Source organism: Grus americana, chromosome Z, assembly GCF_028858705.1.
Source record: "Grus americana isolate bGruAme1 chromosome Z, bGruAme1.mat, whole genome shotgun sequence".
NCBI lineage: Eukaryota > Metazoa > Chordata > Aves > Gruiformes > Gruidae > Grus > Grus americana.
The window spans coordinates 55495975-55520437 of NC_072891.1; the positions used below are offsets into that span (position 1 = coordinate 55495975).

The 24463-nt window shown below is 38.2% G+C and overlaps 1 protein-coding gene across 3 annotated transcripts in view; it reads left to right on the forward strand.

Moving 5' to 3' along the window:
• The window catches only part of SLC44A1 (solute carrier family 44 member 1), a 79857-nt gene that overhangs the window by 34821 nt on the left and 20573 nt on the right, over window positions 1–24463 (forward strand). For all 3 annotated transcript variants that reach the window (XM_054810253.1, XM_054810256.1, XM_054810254.1), the window contains exons 5-14: window positions 4695–4788; window positions 9114–9283; window positions 11168–11257; window positions 13313–13440; window positions 15379–15565; window positions 17737–17902; window positions 21059–21215; window positions 21465–21548; window positions 22592–22729; window positions 24059–24295. In XM_054810253.1, coding sequence (XP_054666228.1) covers window positions 4695–4788; window positions 9114–9283; window positions 11168–11257; window positions 13313–13440; window positions 15379–15565; window positions 17737–17902; window positions 21059–21215; window positions 21465–21548; window positions 22592–22729; window positions 24059–24295 — 1451 coding nt within the window. The remainder of the gene's footprint in view (window positions 1–4694; window positions 4789–9113; window positions 9284–11167; window positions 11258–13312; window positions 13441–15378; window positions 15566–17736; window positions 17903–21058; window positions 21216–21464; window positions 21549–22591; window positions 22730–24058; window positions 24296–24463) is intronic.

The window sequence follows — 24463 nt, forward strand, 5'->3', positions numbered from 1 at the left end:
TATCTAATTTTATTTAGCTCTGGAAGAAAGTTTAGTGGAGGAATGAGTAAATTAATATTTGTTTTCAGCTTTCTGTACTGTTGGTAAGAATGGGGGGAGATAGAGAACAGGATAGTCTGGGCTTTTAATTACAACAGAAAATGCATCTATGTGAGTTCTGACTCTTAAGATTTATTTATTTTTTAATTTTTTGTATTTTTATGTACTGTTAGTTGTAACAGTACTGCGCTTAGCTATCTCAGTTGTTCTCTTTGTGGTCTCAAATTCTGGAGACCTTTAAAGATCTAAGTAGCAGGTTTTATGTGTTGATTTTTTCTTGGGACATTCTTGCAGGCACTGGAGGATACTTTCACTTGAGTCCCACTTTTATTTGTAAAAGGAGGCTGTAATTTCTCGTTCTTTTGAGTAACTGATGGTATGTGTCTCTGCCACAACTTGAAGTTCAGATATATATAATCTTTACTTTCCTTCCTTTAAACCACTCACTCTGCTTCTGGAAGGCACCAGTGGATAGATCTAGAGAATGAAGCTTACTTTCTTCACTGAGAACAAATTTGTCATATTAAACTGAGAAATCCTGACCACAAAGTAGTCTGTCCTATGCCTTCTTGTTCATCTCAAGGCATCATTGTTTTTCTAGACTCTACTAGATTCCAGAAATTAGGTTTAGGTGTTAAGGTTCAGTTCCATCCTTGTTTGGCCTTCTGCCTCTATTCCCACACCATTTGCAAAAGAAGTAATATGCAGTTATTGGTAGTGTACCAAGCTGTCTCATTGCATGAAGCTTTGGACTGATAATGTCGTTCAGATTAGCAGTTTAGAGCTGATAGACTTTGACAGGTAGATTTGAGTCAAGCTCTGGAGTGAGAAAAGTAGAGAAGTGTTAAGATTTTCATACTTGTGAGAGTCTGGGAGCCTTGTCCTTCCTGAATGCCAGTGAACTCCACCTCTATCAACATCCAGCTGTCAATACCTCTTAGCTTGTATTGTGTGGGTTGGTCAAGCATCTGTGAGTCATGCATTCACAATGTTAGCTATGCTTTAATTGGTGACACTTGCTCATAGAACACCCAGAACCCAAGAGGAATTAGCACTGGGCTGAAAGTACAGAGGCAAATAGTTGTGATTTAAACAGTCGCACTCCTGTTAACATTTATGTATCTGTGATTACCTGGAGTTTGTTTCCTGTGTTAGAGGACTTGCATTACTGATGGACTAATGGGATGTTGCTTGAGGAGAGAGAATGCTTAAAATGGAATAAGATGCTAAGTTTTTTAACTATAATCTCTGCTTCATCATACAGTCTTTTAGAAGTCAGTTATGTCACGTACATGCACAATGCATGCATACCGTCAGTGAGATTCAGAACAGTGAGACCATACATGGAAGATCATATAAATTACCTTACCAAAGCTGTGGTTCCTAGTCTCTCAGGCACTGCTTTGCCACGTGCCTGTGAAGAGGGGTATGTGGAGCTGCTTGGAGCTGTGCCTCACTTAAGCAGAACGTACTCTTAAGGTGACTATTCTGCTCCTGGTGCTGAACCTATCCCAGGTATCTCTATATAGTTCTGTATTTTTGCTGTTTAAGTCCTTGACTCTGAATATGAGTCCATGTTTGAAGATCTGGAAGTCCTTGTTTTAGTTTCTGCTGACACTGTTGAGAGATGGATAGGTGCTGCTGAGCAGCTCAGAATGGGATGCAGAGCCCCTGGTGTGTTTTTCACCAATATCATTTGAGCAATATTAATGTCAGCAGTTTCCTCTGTCGGCTGGTCCTCTTAGCAGATGACTTAGGAAGTCTTACCATTTCTCAAGCTGTAAACTTTTATATTGATAGTGATGCTGATGTAGCAGAGGTTTTGTGTGTTTGCGTACAACACAGCAAATACAGGAAGGAAAGCTGTACTGGAGCTCTGGTCTCTAAAAGTAGTTTTATCTGACCACCTCAGGTTAGTATGGAACATCCCCTTTACTGTACTGTTGTGGGAATCAGGGGCTTATGTCTTGTCATTCTGCATGCTGTGTCCTCTGAGTATAAAAGACCTTTAATAATTTGACTTCTCAGCTGGAAAGAATGTTTGAAATAAGAGGTTCGTCCCCCATCTTTGTCCTGACTTTCTACAGCATTTTTACATAATTTATGCTAATTGTAGTTGTTTTAAGAATGCCAGAGATGATGACTGTTCAGCTTATTAATCCAAGCCTAGGCAAAATAGAAGTCTTTTAGAGGAAGTGGTGGCTTTCACTCCTACAGCTAGGTTAAGGTTGAAAGGAATGTTTGTCTTTTGAGATACTTTGCCTCAGTCATGGCGCCAAAATATTCTAACGGCTGGAGCAGCTCTACTCATGGAAATGAAACCCTGGAAAAGAAGCTGTGTTGTGTCTCCAGAATACCACTTTGTAGGTGAAAGCACCAAATACAGCACTCTGGGACCAGTAAACTCTGTGTGCTTACCAGTAGCCCAGCAACTGTTGCTCTGCATAGTTTAGAAGTATTTTTCTTTAAGGTTACGAAATGTTGGGATCTCAAATCCAATCCCTGTAGGACAGTTTGATGTTGTTCACCTAGTGATTAGTCCAGAAGAAATATGCACTACTGTGGGAAGCGAAGGATGTATTACTTTAATGATTTTTTTAGTTTGTTCTCTGAATTCTACCCATAATGGTTTTGAAACATTTGCAAGTGATAATAATTTAGGAATAAGAGTAGTGTCTTTGGTAAACTAATTATCTCAGCAAGGTAGGTGATTCGAGTTCTTCTTTAGGCTTTTGCAGGCCTTGCAAACTCAAACAGCAATAATAAGACTGGCTGTGCTAAGACAGTCTCTGCTAACCCAGAATAACTAGTATGGGGTGGAAGGTTTGGCAAAGCAGTCCGTTCCTCCTTACAAAATTCAAACTTTTATTTATTGATACACAGGGACTGTTTTGTTAAGAAATCCGTTTAAGTTTGATGTAAAGTGATACATTACTCATGCACATGTTTGGGTTGTAGAACTCTCCCACATGGTATTAGAGAAGTTGGAAGGTTTTCAAAATAAAAAGAGATAAATATTTAAGGAATTAGTAAAAATTTATTCTGTCTAATTATATAGGATAAAAGGACAAATAAATCTCATAAGCATTATTTCAGCTATTGGACTGGTAGTTTGTTTAGATGCAAGGTGGTTAATGTTCCTTGTCTGACAAACTTCATGAAAATATTTTTCTGCTTGGCTGTGAGTCTACAGAAGCACAGTACATGAGATGGACAGCTGAAGGGAAAAGGTCCAAAGAAACCCTAAGAGCAGTTGCTAGGCAAGAGACAGTGGCAGCCAGAGTCATCCACTGCTCCGTTGTATGACAGGAGGGGACATGCCATTGGGTTCCAGAGGGACCTCACAAGGTGCCTCCAGTTTCCTCCACTGCCAGGAGTTTGTTGGCTTACCCTAGTCTACAAGTCTGACTTGAATGGCTTGTGACCTGCGCTGCAGATCAGGATCTGGCATTTGGTTTTGCTTGGCTTATATTTGTGATAAAAACAGAAGGTCTTCAGATACACACTTGTGCAAAGAACCTAGATCCTCCTTCCCCGGCCATAGCAAATCCTGCCCATTTTTGCCTTCTGCCTGAACTGCTAGAAGTCTCAAGGAAGCATCGGCATCCACAGTTCAGCCGTGTCCCTTAGACTTACTTAGGTGCGGGGGCCTCTGCCTAAGACAAGCTGGCACCAAATGTTTTGTATCATGAATATGTGTACAGTTGTCCATATACAGCCTCCCCACTTCTTCCTATAGGACTTGTTATTCTAGTCATCTTTATAACTTAGTTTTTCGCCTATATTCAAAGCAAAATAAATGTAAAATAAAGAAACTTGATCTTTGCATAGGCAGCTTATACCTTTGGAGGCTTTCTTACCTCTTCCTGCAGTTTCTGAGAGACCGTTGCTCCAATCTGATTTGGCAGTTGCTGTATTCCTAGAAGCATTGGCTCAGATGTTCAGTAGCTTGATGATAGCCAAATGGGAAGAGATCTGTCTGGGTAATGTACTTCCATTAGGCCAGTGTCACATACTAAGGAAAGCTTAAATTATGTTTGAATTTGGCTGTAGGTAACTTGATCTTTATTGTGCTGTTCCAATTTGTTTATAGAGAGAGTTCAGCTTTGCTAAAAGCTTTGGACATCTAATGCGGTCAGAGCTTGTGTTATTTTTCAGGCAACTTTCTAACCTCAGCAGTTTGGTTTCTTTGTTCCTCTTCCTGACGTCTATAGACCAGGTTGTATATTGAAAACATAAAAAAAACCCCTGAAGAAACCACTTGAATATTTTCTTTCCATAATGAATATTGTCTTATGCAATATTCATGCACTAAAAATGATCAAGAAGCGTGGTGGAGTAATAGAGGAGGGTGACTTCAAAGTGCTTTATGTCCTTCTCTTTTACACTGCATTGTGAATTAGCCTTTTCAACTTGAATACACAAATGTTGGAAGACCCAAAGCTAGATGAAGAGTATCATTCTGTTACACTGAAGCCTGCATTGGGCTTGATTCACTGTTCCATTACAGGAGGAACTGTAGCATAACTTTGTGGTAATAACATGAGGAGCTGCAAAATCAGGACCTGTATCAGTTTTAATACCGTTTGCAAAGAATAGGAATCATTTATTTTTATTTTTTCCCCTGTCAATCTTTTTTTTTTTCCTCTCAACAGGATCCACTCTGTGTAGCTATGAACTACAGCCGTCAGAATACACTACAGACCCAAGGGCCACCAAGTTATGTCCTAAATATCCTGTTCCAGAGAGGTAATATTAACGTCTTGTCTGATTGGGGGTGGAGGGATTAGAGATTTGGTTTGTTCATGACAGTTTTTAGAAAATATGCAGCACAAATTTATTCTGTGTTACAGGTGGATGTTTTAGTGTATTACTGCCACATGGTTTTAAAACACAATTTGAAAGCAACTCTTTAAAGAAAAACCCAAGTTATCCACACATTTGTTACTGAGAGAATTGAGCCAGTATCTTCGAGTTCTCTTTTGTCTCATGTAACTGACACTGTGCTGAGTATCAGCTGTTTTACTGCCTTTCACCCTATAGCCAGGTGCCTGTCAGCAGTGCTATCAGAGCACTTTGGATCTTAGGGACGAAAAAGGGTATATTGACACACAACTCTCAGCGGTGTTCACTTCTGACACCTTACCTCAGGTAGTCAGATTTAGCGAATTGCTTCATTTCTTATTCTTTCATTCTCCAAATGACCAATATGAGGATAGTTGAGTACCAAAAAGAGGGCTGTATTTTATAAGCAAATTGATTTGAGTTTCATTGTTTAAAATACTTTATTAGACTGCCTTTTGTGAAGTAGGAGAGGAAAGTTTGTAGCTCCAGAAACTACTAGCTATGCTGGCTGGAACTGTGGAGATGAGCATTGCTGTGAAAAGGAAGTGATCTGCTTGCTGTTGTGCACACCCTTCTGTCAGTAATTCCACTCTCTCAAGAAGAAAAATGTTGTGTTCTCTCAAAGTTTAGCTTCTCAGACATATTCAGTAGTAGGTTGTAACTGCAGTCTTGCTCTATGCATAGATTTCTGTTAAGGTTTTATTAAATGTTATAATTGTATCAGTTCTAAAAACTTCAATTTTAAGTCTCTCGTCTGCATGGTAGCCTCTCCAATGAATAATTTTTTTATATTGTAGTGACAATAAGTAGCAGCTGGAATATTAACTTTTTTTTTACTTTTTCCTACAGCAGATTAATATTCCATGCAGCTAACCAGCTGTTACAGCTGTAATACAAAACCAAATGAAAACTTCAGTGCCAGCTTGCATATTGAAAAGGCTTGTCAGTCTTAATTTTTGCCAGAATTATATTGACTTTTCTCACTGTGTTCCCATGTCATTCAGTCTGAATGAATATAGCTTAATAAGAAAACAGGAGGATAGAACAGTGTGTCAGAGCTCTAATGACACTATGTAAATTCCTCACAAAAACTACCTCAATAGGTAGTTATTTTTTAAAAGCTATTGTGTAGGTGGAGTATTGCCCCTTTCCTATTTGATATGAATATAACGTTCAATATGTTTGAATATTTTCTGAGATTGAAAAGTCTGAATTTAATGCCCTAAAGCACAAGAGGCCCATATTGTATCTGTAAAACAGTGTTTTTCAGATTTTTATAGTTAAATTATTTGAGTAAATTAATGTAATTTGGAGGGGAAATGGAATCCTGTGGCGACAGACAAATGAAAACCCAACACCCTGTAGGCTGAGGCATGCAGGGAGAACTTACCTAACACTGCTGTTTTCAGATTTGATCTGTTAGAGGTATGAACCATCATCTGACTCCCATTAGGTCCATGGGATGGAGATAGCATATGCTGTGAGGAATGTCCCTTGATGTTTTCTGTTTGATGACCAGCCTTCTTCACACCCTTCAGTTGAGGCTCCACCTCTCAATGGACTCTGATCCTCCAGCTTCAAGGCACTATGTCCAACTTTGACACAGCAGTGCAGTCCAGCAATGCAGCCAGCAATACATGTGTCTTCCAGAAACTGTGCCTAGCACATCTCAGCCTCAGTAGAGCATGACTTCACTGTTTACTTTTGAAGTAGAGGACCTTAGAGGAAAACCTATCCAGCTTTTCCCTACAGCGTTTATCAAACAGTTGTGCTGAGCTATGCCAAGGGGCTGCTGCATAGAGGTTATAAGGAGCAGGTAGCTGTGGCACTCCAGCCAGGCTCCCCACACACAGGTTGCTATATATGCCCAGGTGTAGTAGAGAGAGTAAAAAGCTCTCCTCTGAAATCTTGTACTTGAACAATCGGATGGGTCTCCTAACTTCATTGGAATATTGCTTTAAAAATACCATTTTTAACATCATCATCTGCTGGCTTGAATTTTACTTGCTCTTGTTTATGATTAAGTATCATGTTGTTATTCTCAGAAATGTGTAATTCTGTTTTGGTATGTAATATACCAAGTTATAATCAAGAGGCCATATAAAATAGCACAAGTCTCTGAGAATAGATCTATTATTGCATTTTTTATTAAACAAGGCACCTTACGTCACCCACTGATCCAGTCAGAACTGCTGAAATAGCAGCAGATCTCAAAAGGTGGATTCTCAGGAGTCCTATTTACTCAAGAAAGCTTGTAGGAACCACTAACCTCTTTTTTTAAAAAATTAATTACAACAAAGTTAGAAATTAATTATTGCACATAAAAATAGGTAACTTAAAATGTGTAGTGAAATTGCTACAGCTTAAAGGATGTTAGATGGGCAATATAAACTTTGCTACGCAAAAAGCATTTTTTGCTCTGTTGCGATGTATTTTGTAATAATATTTTAATCCCATTAGCTTCCCTTTTCAAAATGGATATTTTCATATTTGGATGCAGGAATGACAGCCTTTTTCCCTACTCCCGGCTCAGAATTTGTGTTTTGTTACTGATACTGACAGCTTCTAAATGCTGTAGGCTTTCTGCAAAGTTGGACCAGTTAACAATTAAATAAACTTCTCAGATTTCAGTATTTCCCAGTATTACTGCATATAATGAAGAGCAGTAAGCTACATATTCTAAAACAGGCTATGCTGTAAGAGGCTGAGAGGATACATGGGCTGCCTTTTAAATAGGGCAGCCATCCTTATGAGTTTAGTTTGACTTTAAACAACTGTGACTAATTTACAAATACTCTGCTGTACTTAACTGCTGTCTTCATCACTACCTAAAAGTAGACCATCAATACAAGCATCTCCAAATGCATTTACCTACCCAGCACAGTAAGTTTAAAACGATGTAATTTACAATTCAAACAAAAACCTAGGATTGCTTAATTACCTAGGTATGGCAGGTGATCATAATTTCTCCTGAACTGTATACAGAATAATTACACACTAATGGTTTTCAGCATCTCATCTTTTTTTCCCCAAAAACAATACATAGAAAGGATGTGTCTAAGGCAGCTGGTTTACTCACTACATCTTTAAAACGATGGTTAGAATTTTGGAAGTGCTTGAGCTTAACAAATAGTTATTGAGTAGAGAAAATTGCTGCTTTATAGGTCATTGCTGAAACGGGGAAACTGCATTATGTGCACTGCTGCTACAGTCCACTGAAATCTTTTTAAGTAAGGAAGATTGGAGAGGGTGAAACAAATTTAGAGGTTAGAAGAAAAGACGGACTTAATACAAAAGACATTTCTTTCATTGGATACAATTACAGGAAGGAACATGTAATGCATGGAACACGGGTCTGAGGGGTAATTGGGAAGATTGATCAAAAGATATAATAGTGCACTTTGAGATCTGACGTAGTTTATGAGCAAGAAAGGCAGCTACCTAATGGAAAACATTTGGAAAACAAAATTGCCCACTTTTAAAGTGAAGTTTTCGCTCTCTTGTATCTTCCTCTAATGGACTTGGTAACAGGTTCTGCTGAGCATTCTGCAAAGTTTAATGCATAGCGTCAGTATTTTCAGGGAGGATGCTTCCAAAACAGCTCAGGAGTAATGAAACAATAGAGGCATCTTTGCATGTTTTGCAAAGAATGTAGTGCATAATTTTAACGAAGTTAATGAAAGTAAACACTGTGACTGTAATCTTCATTATGAGAGCAAGCTTAGCATAGGGAAAGACTAAGAATAAATACATTGGTTTTGCTTGGCAGCAGTTGTAAGTGCTGATGTCCTTTAGCATAACATATATGCTTGCAAGAAGAGCATTGTCATTCAGGGATTTCTTTTGTTGCAAATATATGCCAGTATTCAATTCTAATATGAGTGAAAGGCATTGTTTCAGCTGCTGGTTCACCACCTGACACTTGAATGAGAGATGTTTAAGTGGAAATATGAACAGGTATTTTCTGACCCTTGCTGTTTAAGGGTGGGAGGGTTTACTATTGGACTGTGCACTCCAGCCTTACAGGGTTACTTACAAGAACTGCATCACTTCCCATTATGATCATCCTCATTCCAGCAGCACTTGTGCATTCAACACATGGTTTCTGGTTATGATGTTATGAGGGTGGAGTGGTTGCATCTATTCACCTTTCATTTGTGTGTTGATGTGGCATTTATATTAAGTAGGAGTAATTTTTTTTTCTGATTTTTTTTTTCTTGTGTCACCAGTGCACCTATTCCATTCTTCCATCGCTGTGCTCCTGTGAACATTTCCTGCTATGCCAAGTTTGCAGAGGCCCTGATCACCTTTGTCAGTGACAGTAGTGTCTTACACAGGCTGATTAGTGGAGTTATGACCAGCAAAGAGATTATAATGGGACTTTGCTTGTTATCACTAGGTAATTGTTTTTCTCATTACTAGCTACTTCTTAGTACTGCATTAGGAGACTGTTAACACCGTCTAACCACAATATGAGCAAAAAAAATGTGTGATAGCAATGAGCCCTTAGAAAATGGTTCAGAATGCTTTTTTTAAATGTTATTTGACAGCTGGATATCTTATTCAGAAGCAATATGCATATGCATTCCTGTTTTTTCTCTTGTTCCACTGAGTAAGATCTAGAGAATGTGTGGCAGTTGGTTAGCCAACATTAGTTTTGGTATAGTTAACAGAGCATCCCCGTTATCCTCATTTTTATTACAATATTCACCTTTTCCTTTTCTAGTATTCAACTTCTGCTAACCCAAGTCCACATAAACCCTTTCCAAATAAAAAGGACAGGGTGAGAAGTGCACAGCAGCACACTCTTCTAAAATGTAGGGGGTTTAGTTTGTTTCATTTAACATACTTGTGCAGGGATATGAGAACTTTCAGAGAGAAAACAAGAAAGTTAGGTGCCCATTTGTTGTATTGTATGTTACTCCCTTCTCCTCCTTCCCCCAAAGTTAAAAACTTCAGGCGTTTGAAAATGTCAGCCTTGTCTGAAGAGCTGGAAGTTCCCAGCAGTATAGAGGTGCTGAATAGTTTCTACAGTTGTGAGATGCCTCTGGCCTATAGAGTGACCCATTGCACTAGACTGAAGTGCTGTTTTAACAAATTCTTGTGAACTAAAGTGTAATGCTACTCACTCACATAAATTTCTTTACTAATGAGTTTATTTCAGTCCTACCAAGTATAAAAGCTGCAATCCTAAAATGGGAAGCTCCAGATACTATCCATGTATATGAGCAGTGTGTAGTTTTGAAAGAAACACTGCAAAGCTGTACCAGATAAAGAATTCCTTTGTTTTCAGTCTGCCTTTGTGGTTTAAACAAAACAAAAGGCTAGATATCATTTAAAAAAAACCCAAAAGAACAAAAAATGAAAGACCATTGAATAGCTTTTCAACTATAGCTGGAAAGCTGTTTATTCTTCTATCTTGACAGCTGCAGGATTTGATAATAATGGTAGAAAGACTGTTCCGAATCTGAAAGCTAGTGGCTGATTAGCAGTGCTACTGTTGGGTTAGAGTCAGAAATTAGTACAGTTTTACATACAGTTAATTTAAAAAATACTTTTCATACCTTCATAGTTAAACAGAATTTATTTATTTTTAAAAAATGGGTTAGATTGTGTGATTCAGAAAGGCAAGTTTCAGTGGTTTTAATGTAACTGCTGTACACAAATAAGAATGTGCAAAAATATGTGCATGCACTTACACACAGCACTCACTAAATCTGAGTTGGCTGAGATTGTAGAGGGCTTTTTAACATGCAGTTCCTGAATGGCAGTGGAACTATATGAACAAAGCTTATTAAAGAACTCATTTTGAATGTTGAAAATAAAGTAGGTGGGTTTTTTTTTTACTTTTTACTGGCATGACATTTTGGAATACACAGGTGTCACATTATCTGCACTTGTTTGACAAGTGTATTTGAGTGTAGATTCTGCTCTGGTCCTCAGGAGCTGTGCTCATGTTACCAGACTCAGAGTACTATCATGTCTTGCTGTCTGTTTTGTCATTGTCTAAATACATCTCTGTCTGTGTGTACGCATTATGTCTTGTATTTAATGTACCATGTAAATGTATTTATGCTCTCTTTGTTTAAATCAACACTATCAAAGCAGAAGGTGTAGAGGTGCCTAATTTCTTTAACTATCTGTGCAGTGAGTTTGTAAGCCTCAGAAAATAAATCTCTGTCTAAAAATTATGTTAGAAGGCAGTTAGTGCAGTGGGAGAATTAAGAAGGCTATTTCTACTTGAAATAATTGCTCTACTTAATTTATTTGTCTTCTTTTGCAGTGTTGTCCATGATTTTGATGGTTATAATCAGGTACATTTCAAGAGTACTTGTCTGGATTTTAACAATTCTTGTCATTCTGGGATCACTTGGTAAGTCTTGTTTGTCTCTCAGTTTCTCAGTGCCCAGTTCTAATCTTTGTGCTCTGTGTCCTCAGGCCAGCTACATCCTGCACAGATCTTGGCCCATGCATTTCCCTTCAGCTTTTCTTTGAGTCCTTAGCAAGACAAATGTCAAAAATGCCACCTTTGTAATTGCAGTCTTCTCCCAGAGAATACATGGCTCCTTAGAGATTTGCTGCACTCCCTGCTTGGCTGGCAAGCTTCCTGTCAGCCTAACTCACTAAAGCCCACATAGGCAATACGGGATATTCCTCACAGTGCTTGTAGCACAACCCTAAATGTTGCCTACTTCTTAACCTGCCTTCCAAACCTGTGAGCAATACAGCTAGTCTGGGTGTGTCTGACAGCATACCCACCTGTTGGGAGTATTCAGGCAGGCAGGAATCAAAGGGCAACTATTGTTTATGCAGCCTCAGGGGACCCTTAGGATGTAGATGTGTCCATACAACCCTGACAGGTTCATCAGCCCCTTCAGTCCTCTGAGTAGCTCTGTAGGTGTATCTAATATCTGTTCTTGAGGAGAGGAAGCAAAGGTGCTTTTCTAGCATTTCTAATCAAACCCTTGTATTTCCATATGACTCAGAAAGATCTGCATGACCTAGGTAATGTATGAAATGCAACCATCTGTGCCATCTTGGGAATAGCCAAAGATTGTCTCATCCAAAATGATTTAGCTTGCATGAAGATAGCCTTGCTTTATCACATTAACTTTTACATTTGTAAAACTAAAGTTTTCTATTACTGATACTCAGTAGCAAAGCCAAAATGTATGGGCAGATGACTGTAGGGAAAGAACAAAAATAGAATAATTAAATTAGGAAGTACTAGCAATTTAATTCTTGCAATGCACGACTGCAAGGGATGGAAAAAAATCAGCAGACCATCTATGTCTTTTTAGGATCACTTGGGGTTTCTGCTTGCTGTTCAGAGGATCTCTGACCACAGAAAAGGGAAAAAATAGATTTTTTTTCATTTATGTTCTCTTTAGAAGCTGAGCAACTGTGTTGAGTGAAAGAATTGAATGACTTGCTGCCATCTGTTATTATGTTCTAAAAAATCGCATCCATTACACAGACTGAATAAGAACATGTCATTTGTGAGACATACTGCTTATTCAGTATTCGCTGTTTGTTTAGGGGATACCAAAAGAGCATCTTCCATTTCAGACCTGAACTGAGTACCTTCAGCAAATACTAAAAACTTATGCAGCTGATTCAGAAATAACAGAACAGAGAAGGATGCTCAAAAGAGATACTCAAAAGCCTCCCTGAGGGGCTGGAGTCTTGTATTTAAGAAAAGTTCTACCTTGGAAAGGTAGCTAGAATATGAAAATGAAATTCTGGCTGTAAGGCTAGGATTTTGTAACAAGGGTTAGAAGAAAGTACGTCACACTATATTGGCCTCCTGAGCCTTTCACTGATGTTTTTTCCAGTGCCCAAAAGACATTGTCTGATGCAGGTGTAGCTATGTGTCATTAACATGAGGTGCTGTTTTCAGTATCAGGGGTGTTCCTTCTCTTCTCGATTAGTCTTCTGAGGAGTTGTAGACTCCTTCTTTTGTTCCTCTTGTTATTTTGCATCCTAATCCAAACGTCTCTCTCTGTTCCCCCTCCTAAATTCTTACTCCCTACCATATTATACACATATATGCATATGTCCTACCATATAACTCTCTTCTTCTTTTTGTTACTCTATTGCCTGTCTAATAGGAGCTATGATCTTCATTGTTAGGGCTCCCCATAAACTAATCCTCTCGTGCACTTCACCCTAACACACAGAGTCAAAGAGTTGCCAGACTCTTAAGCGGTCATAGTGGGGTGAGACTGAAAAGAGTACATCCACTTGAGAAGAGGGCACTTCTCCATCCTCAGAAGTTCCTGTTGTGTTACTCATTAATGCCCTTGAGCATTCTGTACCAGACCAGACTTAAAAGAAGAAAATGTTTAATTTACTTGGTACTAGGTAGTATAACTGTGTCACACAGGAGCATCTTTCAGCTACCCTTTTTTTTTCCTCTAAAACATAGGTGGTACAGGAGTCCTGTGGTGGCTCTATGCTAAGCAACGAATGTCTGCCAGTGCTGTTGAGACTCAAATAGCCAAAGACAATCTTCAGGCTCTTCTGATCTATGCCATTTCAGCTACAGTCTTCACGGTATGCTTTGCTAATGACTATATTATTTTCTTGTTCTATCTTCCTGGTTGTCTCTAATTTTTCATTCAGGTGAAAGTTTTATATTCCACACATTTTTGAAGAGTTTATTTCTACTGCAATCTCTGTTGTGGTGTTTTGGGTTTTTTTTGGTTTTTTTTTTTTTCTTCCAGGCATTGTTCTGTAATATCTGTTTTTGAGTCAGAAGAGAGTTCCTGACCCTGCAGCTACTCTCCTCTACTGTAAAACATCCACAGAGAGTTCCATGAATTGGTGCAATATTAGTCTCCCAATCCAGTTTCACTTACAAGATTTTTCTTAGGTTCCCAGTTCAGAGGTACTTCATCATTTCAGTTTATCTGAAAGTCCCTTAGACCATTCCTACTTCTGAAATCAGTTGTCCCCAAACTTCTTCCATTTACAGAAGGATACAGAAGGATTGTGAACTAAAATACTAAAAATGATTACTGAACCAATTTATCTTCTTCAGTCCTTGCTGTTCATTTCGGAGTTATTGACGTTACTACTAAAAATTGACAATGTTTGACTAACATATGACAAGTCCAATTATAGATGTTAAATTGTATTCTGTGTTAAATCTTGCTGATTTCACTGGTTTGTGAAACATAATTGAGGATAGAATCTAGTCTAATGTCATGTTATTGGCTGGATGGTTGCACTCAAAGAGTCGTGATCAATGGCTCAATGTCCAAGTGAAGGAACAAGTGGTGTTCCTCAGGGGTCAGTACTGGGACCGGCACTGTTCAACATCTTTGTCGGCGACATGGACTGTGGGATCGAGCGCACCCTCAGCAAGTTTGCTGACAACACCAAGCTGTGTGGTCTGGTCGACACACTGTAGGGAAGGGGTGCCATCCAGAGGGACAGGCTCAAGAGGTGGGCCCATGCAAACTGCATGAAGTTCAACAAGGCCAAGTGCAAGGTCCTGCACGTGGGTCGGCACAATCCCAAGCACGACTATAGGCTGGGCAAGGAATGGATTGAAAGCAGCCCTGAGGAGAAGGACTTGGGGTTGTTGGTGGATGAGAAGCTCAACATGAGCCGGCAGTGTGCGCTTGCAGCCCAGAAAGCCAACCGTGTCCTGGGCTGCATCAAGAACAGCGTGACCAGCAGGTCGAGGGAGGTGATTCTGCCCCTCTACTCTGCTCTTGTGAGACCCCACCTGGAGTATTGCGTCCAGCTCTGGGGGCCCCAGTACAGGAGAGACATGGAGCTGTTGGAGCGAGTCCAGAGGAGGGCCACGAAGCTGATCAGAGGGATGGAGCACCTCTCCTGTGAGGACAGGCTGAGAGAGTTGGGATTGTTCAGCCTGGAGAAAAGGCGGCTCTGGGGAGATCTAATTGCGGCTTACCAGTACCTGAAGGGAGCCTACAGGAAAGCTGGTGAGGGACTGTTTATGAGGGAGTGTAGTGACAGGACAAGGGGTAATGGGTTTAAGCTGAAGGAGGGTCGATTTAGAGTAGATGTTAGGAAGAAATTCTTTACTGTTAGAGTGGTGAGGTACTGGAACAGGTTGCCCAGAGAGGTTGTGGAGGCCCCGTCCCTGGAAGTGTTTAAGGCCAGGTTGGATGAGGCTTTGGGCAACGTGGTGTAGTGGAGGGTGTCCCTGCCTGCAGCAGGGGTGTTGGAACTAGATGATCTTTGAGGTCCCTTCCAACCCAAACCATTCTATGATTCTATGAAACCTGAGTCTGATGGTGATTCCAAATACATAATTATCAGATTAGAATTCCCCAAAAGCATAATTTGGAAAATAATTTATCACCAGAAGAAGCTGATAGTGGTTTTAGATTTTGATCTTGTGGTCTTATAGATAGACCGTGTGTTTATTTGCTGTCTTTGAATATCCTAGCAGTGCAAAATGATAGGTTGCTTATTTTTCAGTTCTCTTAAACGTGATTTGGAAATGTCTCCCTCTAGGTTATCTTGTTCTTGATAATGTTAATTATGCGCAAACGAGTAGCTCTCACCATTGCCTTGTTCCACGTGGCCGGCAAGGTCTTCATTCACCTGCCGCTGCTAGTCTTCCAGCCATTTTGGACATTCTTTGTGCTTATCCTCTTCTGGACATACTGGATCACAGTCCTGCTTTTCCTTGGTACTACAGGTAAGCAGCTACCAGGCTTATTTTAAATAAATTCAATTTAATTTTTGTATCATTTCAGGCAGAGTTGGTTAAAAAGCATGTGGGAACCTCTGAAAAAAAGAACATATTATACTTCCGTTGTCTGCTTCAGTGACTTCAAACATTTTTCCAGAAAGTTGTTGGGCTTTTGAGTCTGCATTCTCAGTATGTTACTTCGTGCCTTAGGCCAGCTTTTTGATTTGATGCAAGTTGGCATGTTGCAAGCCACAAGACTCCATTAATAAGACTGCTATAACAATTTTTCAAATAATTCCCTCTAATTTTACATAAACAGGTCAAAACCAGCTAATCTTACAGCTACTCTCTTAAGGTATTGTATTGTAGCTGGTACTCACGCAGATGAAGACATTGTAATGAAAGGGCTGTTGCACACATTTGCTGTCTCCCAAAATGTAAATATACTGAACTACTCAAAGTAGTGCAGTTGTTCTTAACTTCAATGTCTAGTATTATTTCAGCATTTTCTGGGATTATTAGGGAGATTTTTCTGCTGTTTGTACACCATATTCTGAGAGTAGGCAATCTAGTCTCAATTTTTGCTTGCTGTGAAGCAAGTAGAAGATGAAAGCTTTGTGTTCAGAGTCTGACAACAGCTTCTAGAAATTAGTTGATCCTATAGGTTCAAATCTTAGTTACTTCAGCAGAGAAACCTAGCAACTGCTTTTTAAAATGGGAGATGCCTGTGTTATTTTGCAGTAAGTTGTAGACAATAGAGACCATCATTCATTATTAAAACCTTAGAATTTTGAAATTTATTGTTTACTGCTGATCCAAAAGCAGCAGTGTTTCAGGTCACAGAGCTATTTCAGTATAATACAAGACAAATATTTTTTATTACATAGCCTGAATTTCTAGCAAGGGATGGAGGTAATAGAATTCACATGTTCTTGTTCTTATTACTGTTGAAATTTTTAGTTTTCATTGTATGTTGTGCTATGTGTGGAAAATGTTTGCCTCTGAAAGGGAGTTAAGTCTCAGTCCCATGCTTCACTCTGTGAGTTAAAGACTACTGCAGAGGGACTGAGAATTGTAGCAGAATTTTGGCTGATGAAGTATTTTTTTGACAGAACTCTTCAGTTGGCCTTGATTCTGCAAAGACTAATTTATGCCTTTAGCTTCATATACACTCAATATCTTCACTGATAGCAGTTAGGCAAAATCTTTGTGCAAATAGGGCCAGATTTTTTCAGTCCAAACCAGGAGAACTGAAAAAGAGTATGTTATCTGTGTATGAGACAAAGCCTATGCTTATGAAGAGCTTGTTTGCTAAAACTCATATTATTTCAATAGTTCAATTTATTCACAAGAAAATACTATTTTTTATATAAGCGTAAAAGCATAACTAAGAAGGTGCAGAAGGTACTATCAATGCTAAGTCTTCACAATGATTTTAAAGGTAAGTTTTATACACATGATGTTACTTTCACTATTTTTCACAATCTCATCAGCTGTTCACATAACTTGTATAAGATAAAACATCTCAATGTGGGTTAACACATTGAAAGAGGGCTTATCCTAGGAGGGTTCTGACATGTACTGTTAGTCTCAACACATGATATCGCTGTTCAGATGAGGCATAGTCAATGGATTTCTGAATGTATGAAATCATATGTTTAGAATAAATATCTTTAAAGCTACAAATATTGTTGAAATACATGCACAAAGACTTGCCATAGGGAAAACAAAAGTGATTGTTAATGTTGGCATCTGGATGTAAGGAGCTATGAAGTTTAATACTGACTCTGACTGTATGAATAATACCAAGAGCCGCAGACTGAAATTAAGAATAAGTAACGCAGGCTTCCACTATGTTTAATTATAAGACTTCTTGCTACTTGGTAGTGGTTAGTTTTGGAAATTTTCACCGTGTAGCTATAAATTAAAAGAAGTGTGGCGAGATTTTGAGTACATTCAGAATATTTTTTTAGTGCTTTTTTCAAATGCCATTATACTGATTATCTCAAAAGCTGTATCTTTCTTCTGAATGATCTTCCTAAACATGACATTTAGTAGTGTTAGTAGAAGCTAGAGGGATTCTACTGTAGACTGTTATGAACTGCTAACACCAGATGCTTCCTTCTTTCTGAGTTGATGTAAGCACCATTTCCTTTTTTACCTTCATTTATTTTTAGGCACTCCTGTCCCAAACGAAGAAGGATTCGTTGAATTTCGGATGGCAGGCCCTTTGAAATACATGTGGTGGTACCATGTAGTGGGACTGATCTGGATCAGTGAGTTTATCCTAGCCTGTCAGCAGATGACAGTAGCAGGGGCTGTTGTGACGTACTATTTTACAAGGTAAGGACAACTGAGACAGCTCTACCACGAGCAGCCTAGAAATAGAATTAGCAGAAATAATGAGGGACACAGCTTTTGGGGAGAATACTTGCTTCCTTCCTGAAAGCTGGAGAGGAGTTGAATTGTATTGACTTCTAAAATCACGTCGAGTCCGAAAATAATCTGTTTTCCTGATTATAAGATGGTATTCTTGATATTTAGGACTTAACTCTTGATTGCCTTGATTGTCCACATTGGACAGACATGGATGATTGTTTACAAAGCAGAATGCACCTGGAAGATCATCTGTAATGCTAGTAATTAATGCTGATAAGCTTGGTGGTGATAAAAAAAATATCGAAAGCAATTGACTATTATTTTAATTGTAAAAGTGTCCTTTAAATTACTTACAGCATTTCATTAATCTTTCTTACACAAGATTACTTCAGGTGTTATTAGAGTTGTAATTTACATACAGATTCTGACCAGATCATGTTCAAATAAAAAGTGATATAAAATATGTGTGCATTACAGCTCTATATTTCATTACTATATTTGTGTACTAAGTTGTGTACCAGGGCATACTTTACGCTGGCTATTCTGCATGAATCTCCTAGCTATTCAAGAAGGCAGTATTGATTATTAATGTTTTTACCAACCTTCAGGCACAAGAATTGTGTTTCACAGAGATAAGAAACTGATTTCAGAACCACAAACTTAGCTTTAGGGTTTTAGTCTCAAGTGTTTGAAAACTTTTCTGAAATTACAATTGCTTAAAATTTACCTTAAATAAGTGAAAACTGAAGTTCTGGTTTTAGCCATTTAAGACCTAGGTTTTTCAGGGGAAAAAAAACGGTATCAGGTGCTTTGTTAGTATTTCATGAGAATAAATGATACTTCAGTGATCTGAAGTATTACATTTTGGTATGTGGAGCAGAACCATGGCAATATTTTTGGTAAAGGAAAGAAGCAAGTACGCTAATAACCATTTTATAAAAGTATAGTTTAATGAAGTTTCTCCAAGTGTCATCCTAGGTAATTTCTTAAACACCACCACCGCCACCCAAAACGCTACATGATTGTTCAAGAACTAGATCAGTAATTTTATTTCAGATGTTTTCAAAGTCTTTTCCAAACAATATAAATACAACTCCTCTGGATAAAGAGCAGCATGAGTAGACTATGTGACAAGATACTTAGCAACGGTGGTTTACTTCCGAAAGGAAAACCAAGATGTTGGAGTAATGCTATACCCAAGAAGTATCCTAAATACACATGTAGTTCAGCTAGTGGGTTTTGGTCTGTGTTTTTAGCCTTTCATATGAATAATATTGTATATAAAAATTTCTAATGATATCCAGCAGCCACACTCTATTTTTGCCGTGTGCTTTTAAGACTCTGGGGTTTTTAAATTGTTTTTTAAATAATGCATGCAGAAATTTTTTAAGTGCATGATTCAGATCACAAATGTTTAATTGGTTTGTCTTTTTTGATACTGTTATCTGACTTACATGTGACTCCTTATCTCCCCTAGTCTTTAAAACAATATCAAAGGCAAGGAATTAATTTACTGTGCTGTCAGAAATTTTGTTATTTTATTAATGATGAAGTCCTCCAGTATACCAATGAAATACCTCTGTGAAGTTTTTACAAGATGTTACAGGGATGTAATCTTGTGAGTAATTAAACTAGATTGAGTAACAAACTAGGAAAATACAGGAGAGGATAACTTTGCATTGAAATAGATGAGTTAGCAATATGTATGCTTCATCTGTAAGTTTATGTATTTTCTATCACTTGAGGGTGAATGATTTTTCTTTCAACTGTACCCTATCATTCCATAACAGGAATTTTATTTTAAGTTAGTAAGTACCCATTTCTCCATACTGTTAACCTTTTCTGCATTTTATGTTGCAGTTCTAATCTGAAAAGTGACTTAGTAAGGAAGGAAAGGGCATTAATTTGAACTTTCTCATTATTTTGCATATTAGCAGCTTTCCACAGCAAATGAGGTGAAGTTATCTATGGAGAAATGTTTTATATATGCTCACTGTTCTTTCACCTTAGCCAGATGGATTCCTTTCAACCCGCTCAATAACAGACCTCAAGGTGTTCTGCATTATGAACTCTGCCCTCAGTCACATTTACCTCAAAAGGAGGGAGTGGTTTGGTTGCCTGGGTGTAAGGCTCAGACCTTTTATGTGATTGCCCCCCAAAGGGAATAGAATTTGGTTTCCCCCACCTGAGTTCTAAAAGTTAATTGGAAGAAAATACAGGGTAAACCTATTTTAATCATTAACATCTCAGGTTTAAGTTACGCAGATGTTAGTTTTGTGGAATGAAGCCTCTACTTTTTTATCTTTTTGAATGAAACTCACATGAAAATAACTTTCTCCCAAGCTGAGCAGATATTATTTGTTTGAAATGTTAGGACTTGTTCCTTTAGTGTGCTTAGTATTATGTTCATATTTCTAATAAAGAAGAAGAGCCATTCTTTATATGTTGAATAAAGTTGTTCTTTGAGAGAAAAATAGAAGTGGCTTCCTTGGTAGGAAATATAAATAAAAACTTTAAGAGGGAGTTGCTTCAAAATTGTGAAAGTTAGTATTCATCTGATAGATTAAAAATACTCTAGCCACGCTGCAATGAAATAGCTTGTTTTAAGGCTTAATACTGAGTTCCTTGAGGATATAATAGCTAAACCAGAAATGCAAAACATCTGAGAAAAGAATTTACTTAATAAATAACAATAGTAATAGCCTCTCCAAAGTCTCCATAAAGACCTCCAACAGAACAGGAGAAGCGGGGAAGGCAAGTTTATCAGTTGACTGACTAAAAAAAATCTTAGCTTTGTTTCTCACTTTTTGGGAAGGTTTTGAATTGCACACGATCAAATGTAGTTTTATAGAAACTGCTACTTGGCGATAGCAGTAATGCAGCCAACTGCTAGCAAGAGTACCCTTAAGACATACTGATTTCTTATCCAATTGCTATTACTGCATTAAAGCCAAAACTGTGACTTGCACAGACTGTCAGTGTGAACAATATACACTGAAAGCTAGTATAAGGATAATATATTCCTTTTGCACATTAGTTTATTGTGAATTTGTACTATTTCTAGATGATTCTAAATACACATTGATCATTCTACTTTATTCTTTTTTCTCTTTTCAACAGGGAGAAAAGGAATCTGCCATTTACTCCAATTCTGGCATCTGTTAATCGTCTTGTTTGTTACCACCTAGGAACGGTGGCAAAGGGGTCTTTCATTATCACACTAGTGAAGATACCGCGAATGATTCTTATGTATATTCACACACAACTCAAAGGAAAAGTGAGATAAATAGGTTCCATTTTCTTACTGAAAAGCAATGCCTGTTGTATTTACAGCTAATTTAATTTAATCTGTGTGTGGGCTGGAAGTCTTGTTTTGAAATATTTGGTCATTAAAGGACCATGGGATTGAGAGGGACTGCTTAAGGTACTAAGCTGAGTATCAGTTACTGAAACAAGAATATTGTTTTCTTAAGATCTGTTGGTTTTACTTTTTATCTTTGTTTTCCCACATTCTGTGCTTTCCTAGGAAAATGCTTGTGCTCGTTGTATGCTCAAAGCCTGCATCTGCTGCCTTTGGTGTCTAGAAAAGTGCCTGACCTACTTAAATCAGGTAAGATTTTCAACATTCAAGTTTTATGTAAGGGCTGATAATATGTGTGATTCCCAGAATGCAGTCTGAGGCTGACACATAAGGTATCATACTTTGAAACTCAACTTCAATGAAGGTATTTCAGTCTTGTCTCCATTACTGAAATTACACTGAAAGTCACTACATTAGTCTTTGTTTACCTTGCCAAGGTGAAAAATACCTGGTATTCATCTTTGTGAGCATGGTATCTCAAATTTATAAAAAAATGTTTAGTGATGGGAGATGTTCCTCCTTATGTCCACTCTATCAAACCACATCTGAGTTTCAAAATATGTTTGTTATGAAAAGTGAATGAAGCTTTTCTAGGTGTAATATTTAAGATACACACAACTGAAAAACTGTACATAATATCAAATTGTTGTCATAATCTACAAAGTGGAAAAAAAGTTGCAAGCTGTGACGCACTGGCTGGTCAGACCCCTTTGTGAAAGAGATATTATTGGTCTGTGGTTCCAACTCTGTTAAGGATGTCTCTAAATATCTCTTTAATATCCCGTTCACGGTTCATTTTTTTGCTTGTGGAAATACAGAAATGAAAGCAGAAGGCAGCATTTTAAAATATAATCCTTGAAAATTGTTCTGGCTAACTTTGAATGCAATCTGGTGAAGTATCTAGAAATTATCTTGGTGGACTTGTATGACTCTCAAACTCTTTTATATTTCCAGATTATTTTTTCTAACTACTTAATTGCTGTAGTTGTGCCACTGCTCACCTCCTCCTGCAGTGAAATTGCAAATCCTGTTTAATTAGTTTTTTGGAATAAACTTGTTAGTGCATAAATGATGAGCAAGGGAGGAGAAGAATAGTAATTCTCTACCTCGTATAGTCTTTTGTCAGCTGGTACATACTGCTTGATTCAACAAATCTCAAGGGAATGTGTGTTCATTAACATCATATAACTTATGTGACTTATTCAGAAGCCATATCTTCTCCCCCTTCTTCGCTCCCTCCATCTGAAATATCTGATCATTCCATGAGTAAATCTTCAATCTGCTTTTACCAGAATGCATATACAGCCACTGCTATCAACAGCACCAACTTCTGCACCTCAGCAAAGGATGCCTTTGTTATTCTAGTGGAAAATGCTCTGCGAGTGGCTGCTATAAACACAGTTGGGGATTTTATGCTGTTTCTAGGAAAGGTATGTATACAACTGCTGTATACAATTATTACTCACCTACGTCATGGCAAGCTTGCTTTAGCAATGGCTTGCACCCCAGATACAAAATGCCTTCAAATTCCTGTTTCTTAGCATGCATTTTATCACATCTAGCTGCATCATATCAGGAAGGGACTGTCCAGGATCGGGAGGATAAACAGATTACCCACTTATGTTAAGTAAGAGTGATCAGAAAGGAATAGCTGAAGATGATGACACCTTTTGCATGAATTTATTTTTAAGGAGTCAACAGAAAAGTGATTATTAGAAGTTCTGAGGTTTTGATTGGTTTTGTGGTTAAAACCTAGAATTGTAAGGAAAGGAACCATTTCCTCTAAATTCTGTTTAGTAAGGGTTCTCCAGGTTTATGTTGAAAATTCGCACATTATTGATCACCATTTATGACTGCGGAAGGTAGTTTAGGAGCCTGCTATGAGGAACTGCCAGTGGGGACTGAACTGTCTTTCTTATTACATTCCTCTACTTTTATTAAGTCAGAGTACAGCGCACTGAACTTTTAATCCAGTTGATAAGGTGTGAGGAGAAATAAACACATAATGACCATATAGGTGCTTGGGAGACCATGAAATTACATAATGTGGTTTTATGGAAGTGTCCAAAAGGTGTTAGGAAACATCTCCCTGAAAAGATGTCTTTCTAATTATTAGAGAAATGCACAGGTGACAGAAATGTTGAAATGAACATTGCAGCATATAAAAAAATAGTATCAGCTAGAATAGTGCTAGGCTGCCAGCCTGTCTCCTCTATCAGTGCAACCTGTTTTTTTCACTATACAGTAAAGCTGGCCTATTTTACACTTTTGTGTTTAGCTGCAGTTCATAATAATAGATTCAGAAATGTTAAAAATGTTGATTGGCCACAACAATTGTTTTAGTCCTTTTGTTATTCCCAAAGACCAAACTGGTACCCAGTGAAATAGCAGTTAGGGCCTCACACATAGTATAGTTCTGTGGAGACTGTTACGTGAAGTGCCTCACATGAATTCTGATCTACTCTCCCTGTATGAATGTGAGACAGAGATAAGACAAGCTTGGAAGTTGTTTCCGCCAGCACAATGTAAAACATACCGTCCCTCCAAGACCTGCCTCCCCCTCCCTGCCCACCCCCCATGTCATTTACACTCCGGAATGTGGGGAATTCAGGAGGTAAAAATACCATTACCACTGCATCTGCAGCCCCCAGTTCTAGCCCTGGCAGAGCAAGAAGCACATAGGTTTAAAAAAAAACAAAACAAAACTAAAAAATCAAAAAGTTTCTGCCATTAGAGTTGTCTTTTGTTTTCTTTGTCAGGTGCTGATTGTCTGCAGTACAGGTTTGGCTGGGATTATGTTGCTGAATTACCAACGAGATTACACCATCTGGGTGCTGCCACTCATCATTGTCTGCCTCTTTGCATTCCTGGTTGCTCACTGCTTCCTTTCCATTTATGAAATGGTTGTTGATGTCCTTTTCTTATGTTTTGCCATTGATACAAAATACAATGATGGGAGCCCTGGGAGGGAATTCTACATGGATAAAGTTCTCATGGTAAGTTTCCCCTTGCTCTCTAAGGCTCAGGATATGGTATTATAAGATGGGTATTTTGAGAGCGGAGTGAACTCACTAGCTGAATTTAATACTCTATTTTTTTCTACCTGGGTTACCTTGTTGTCTTGTTCATGGCTTGATCAGCAAACAGTGTGGTCCAATGAGCAT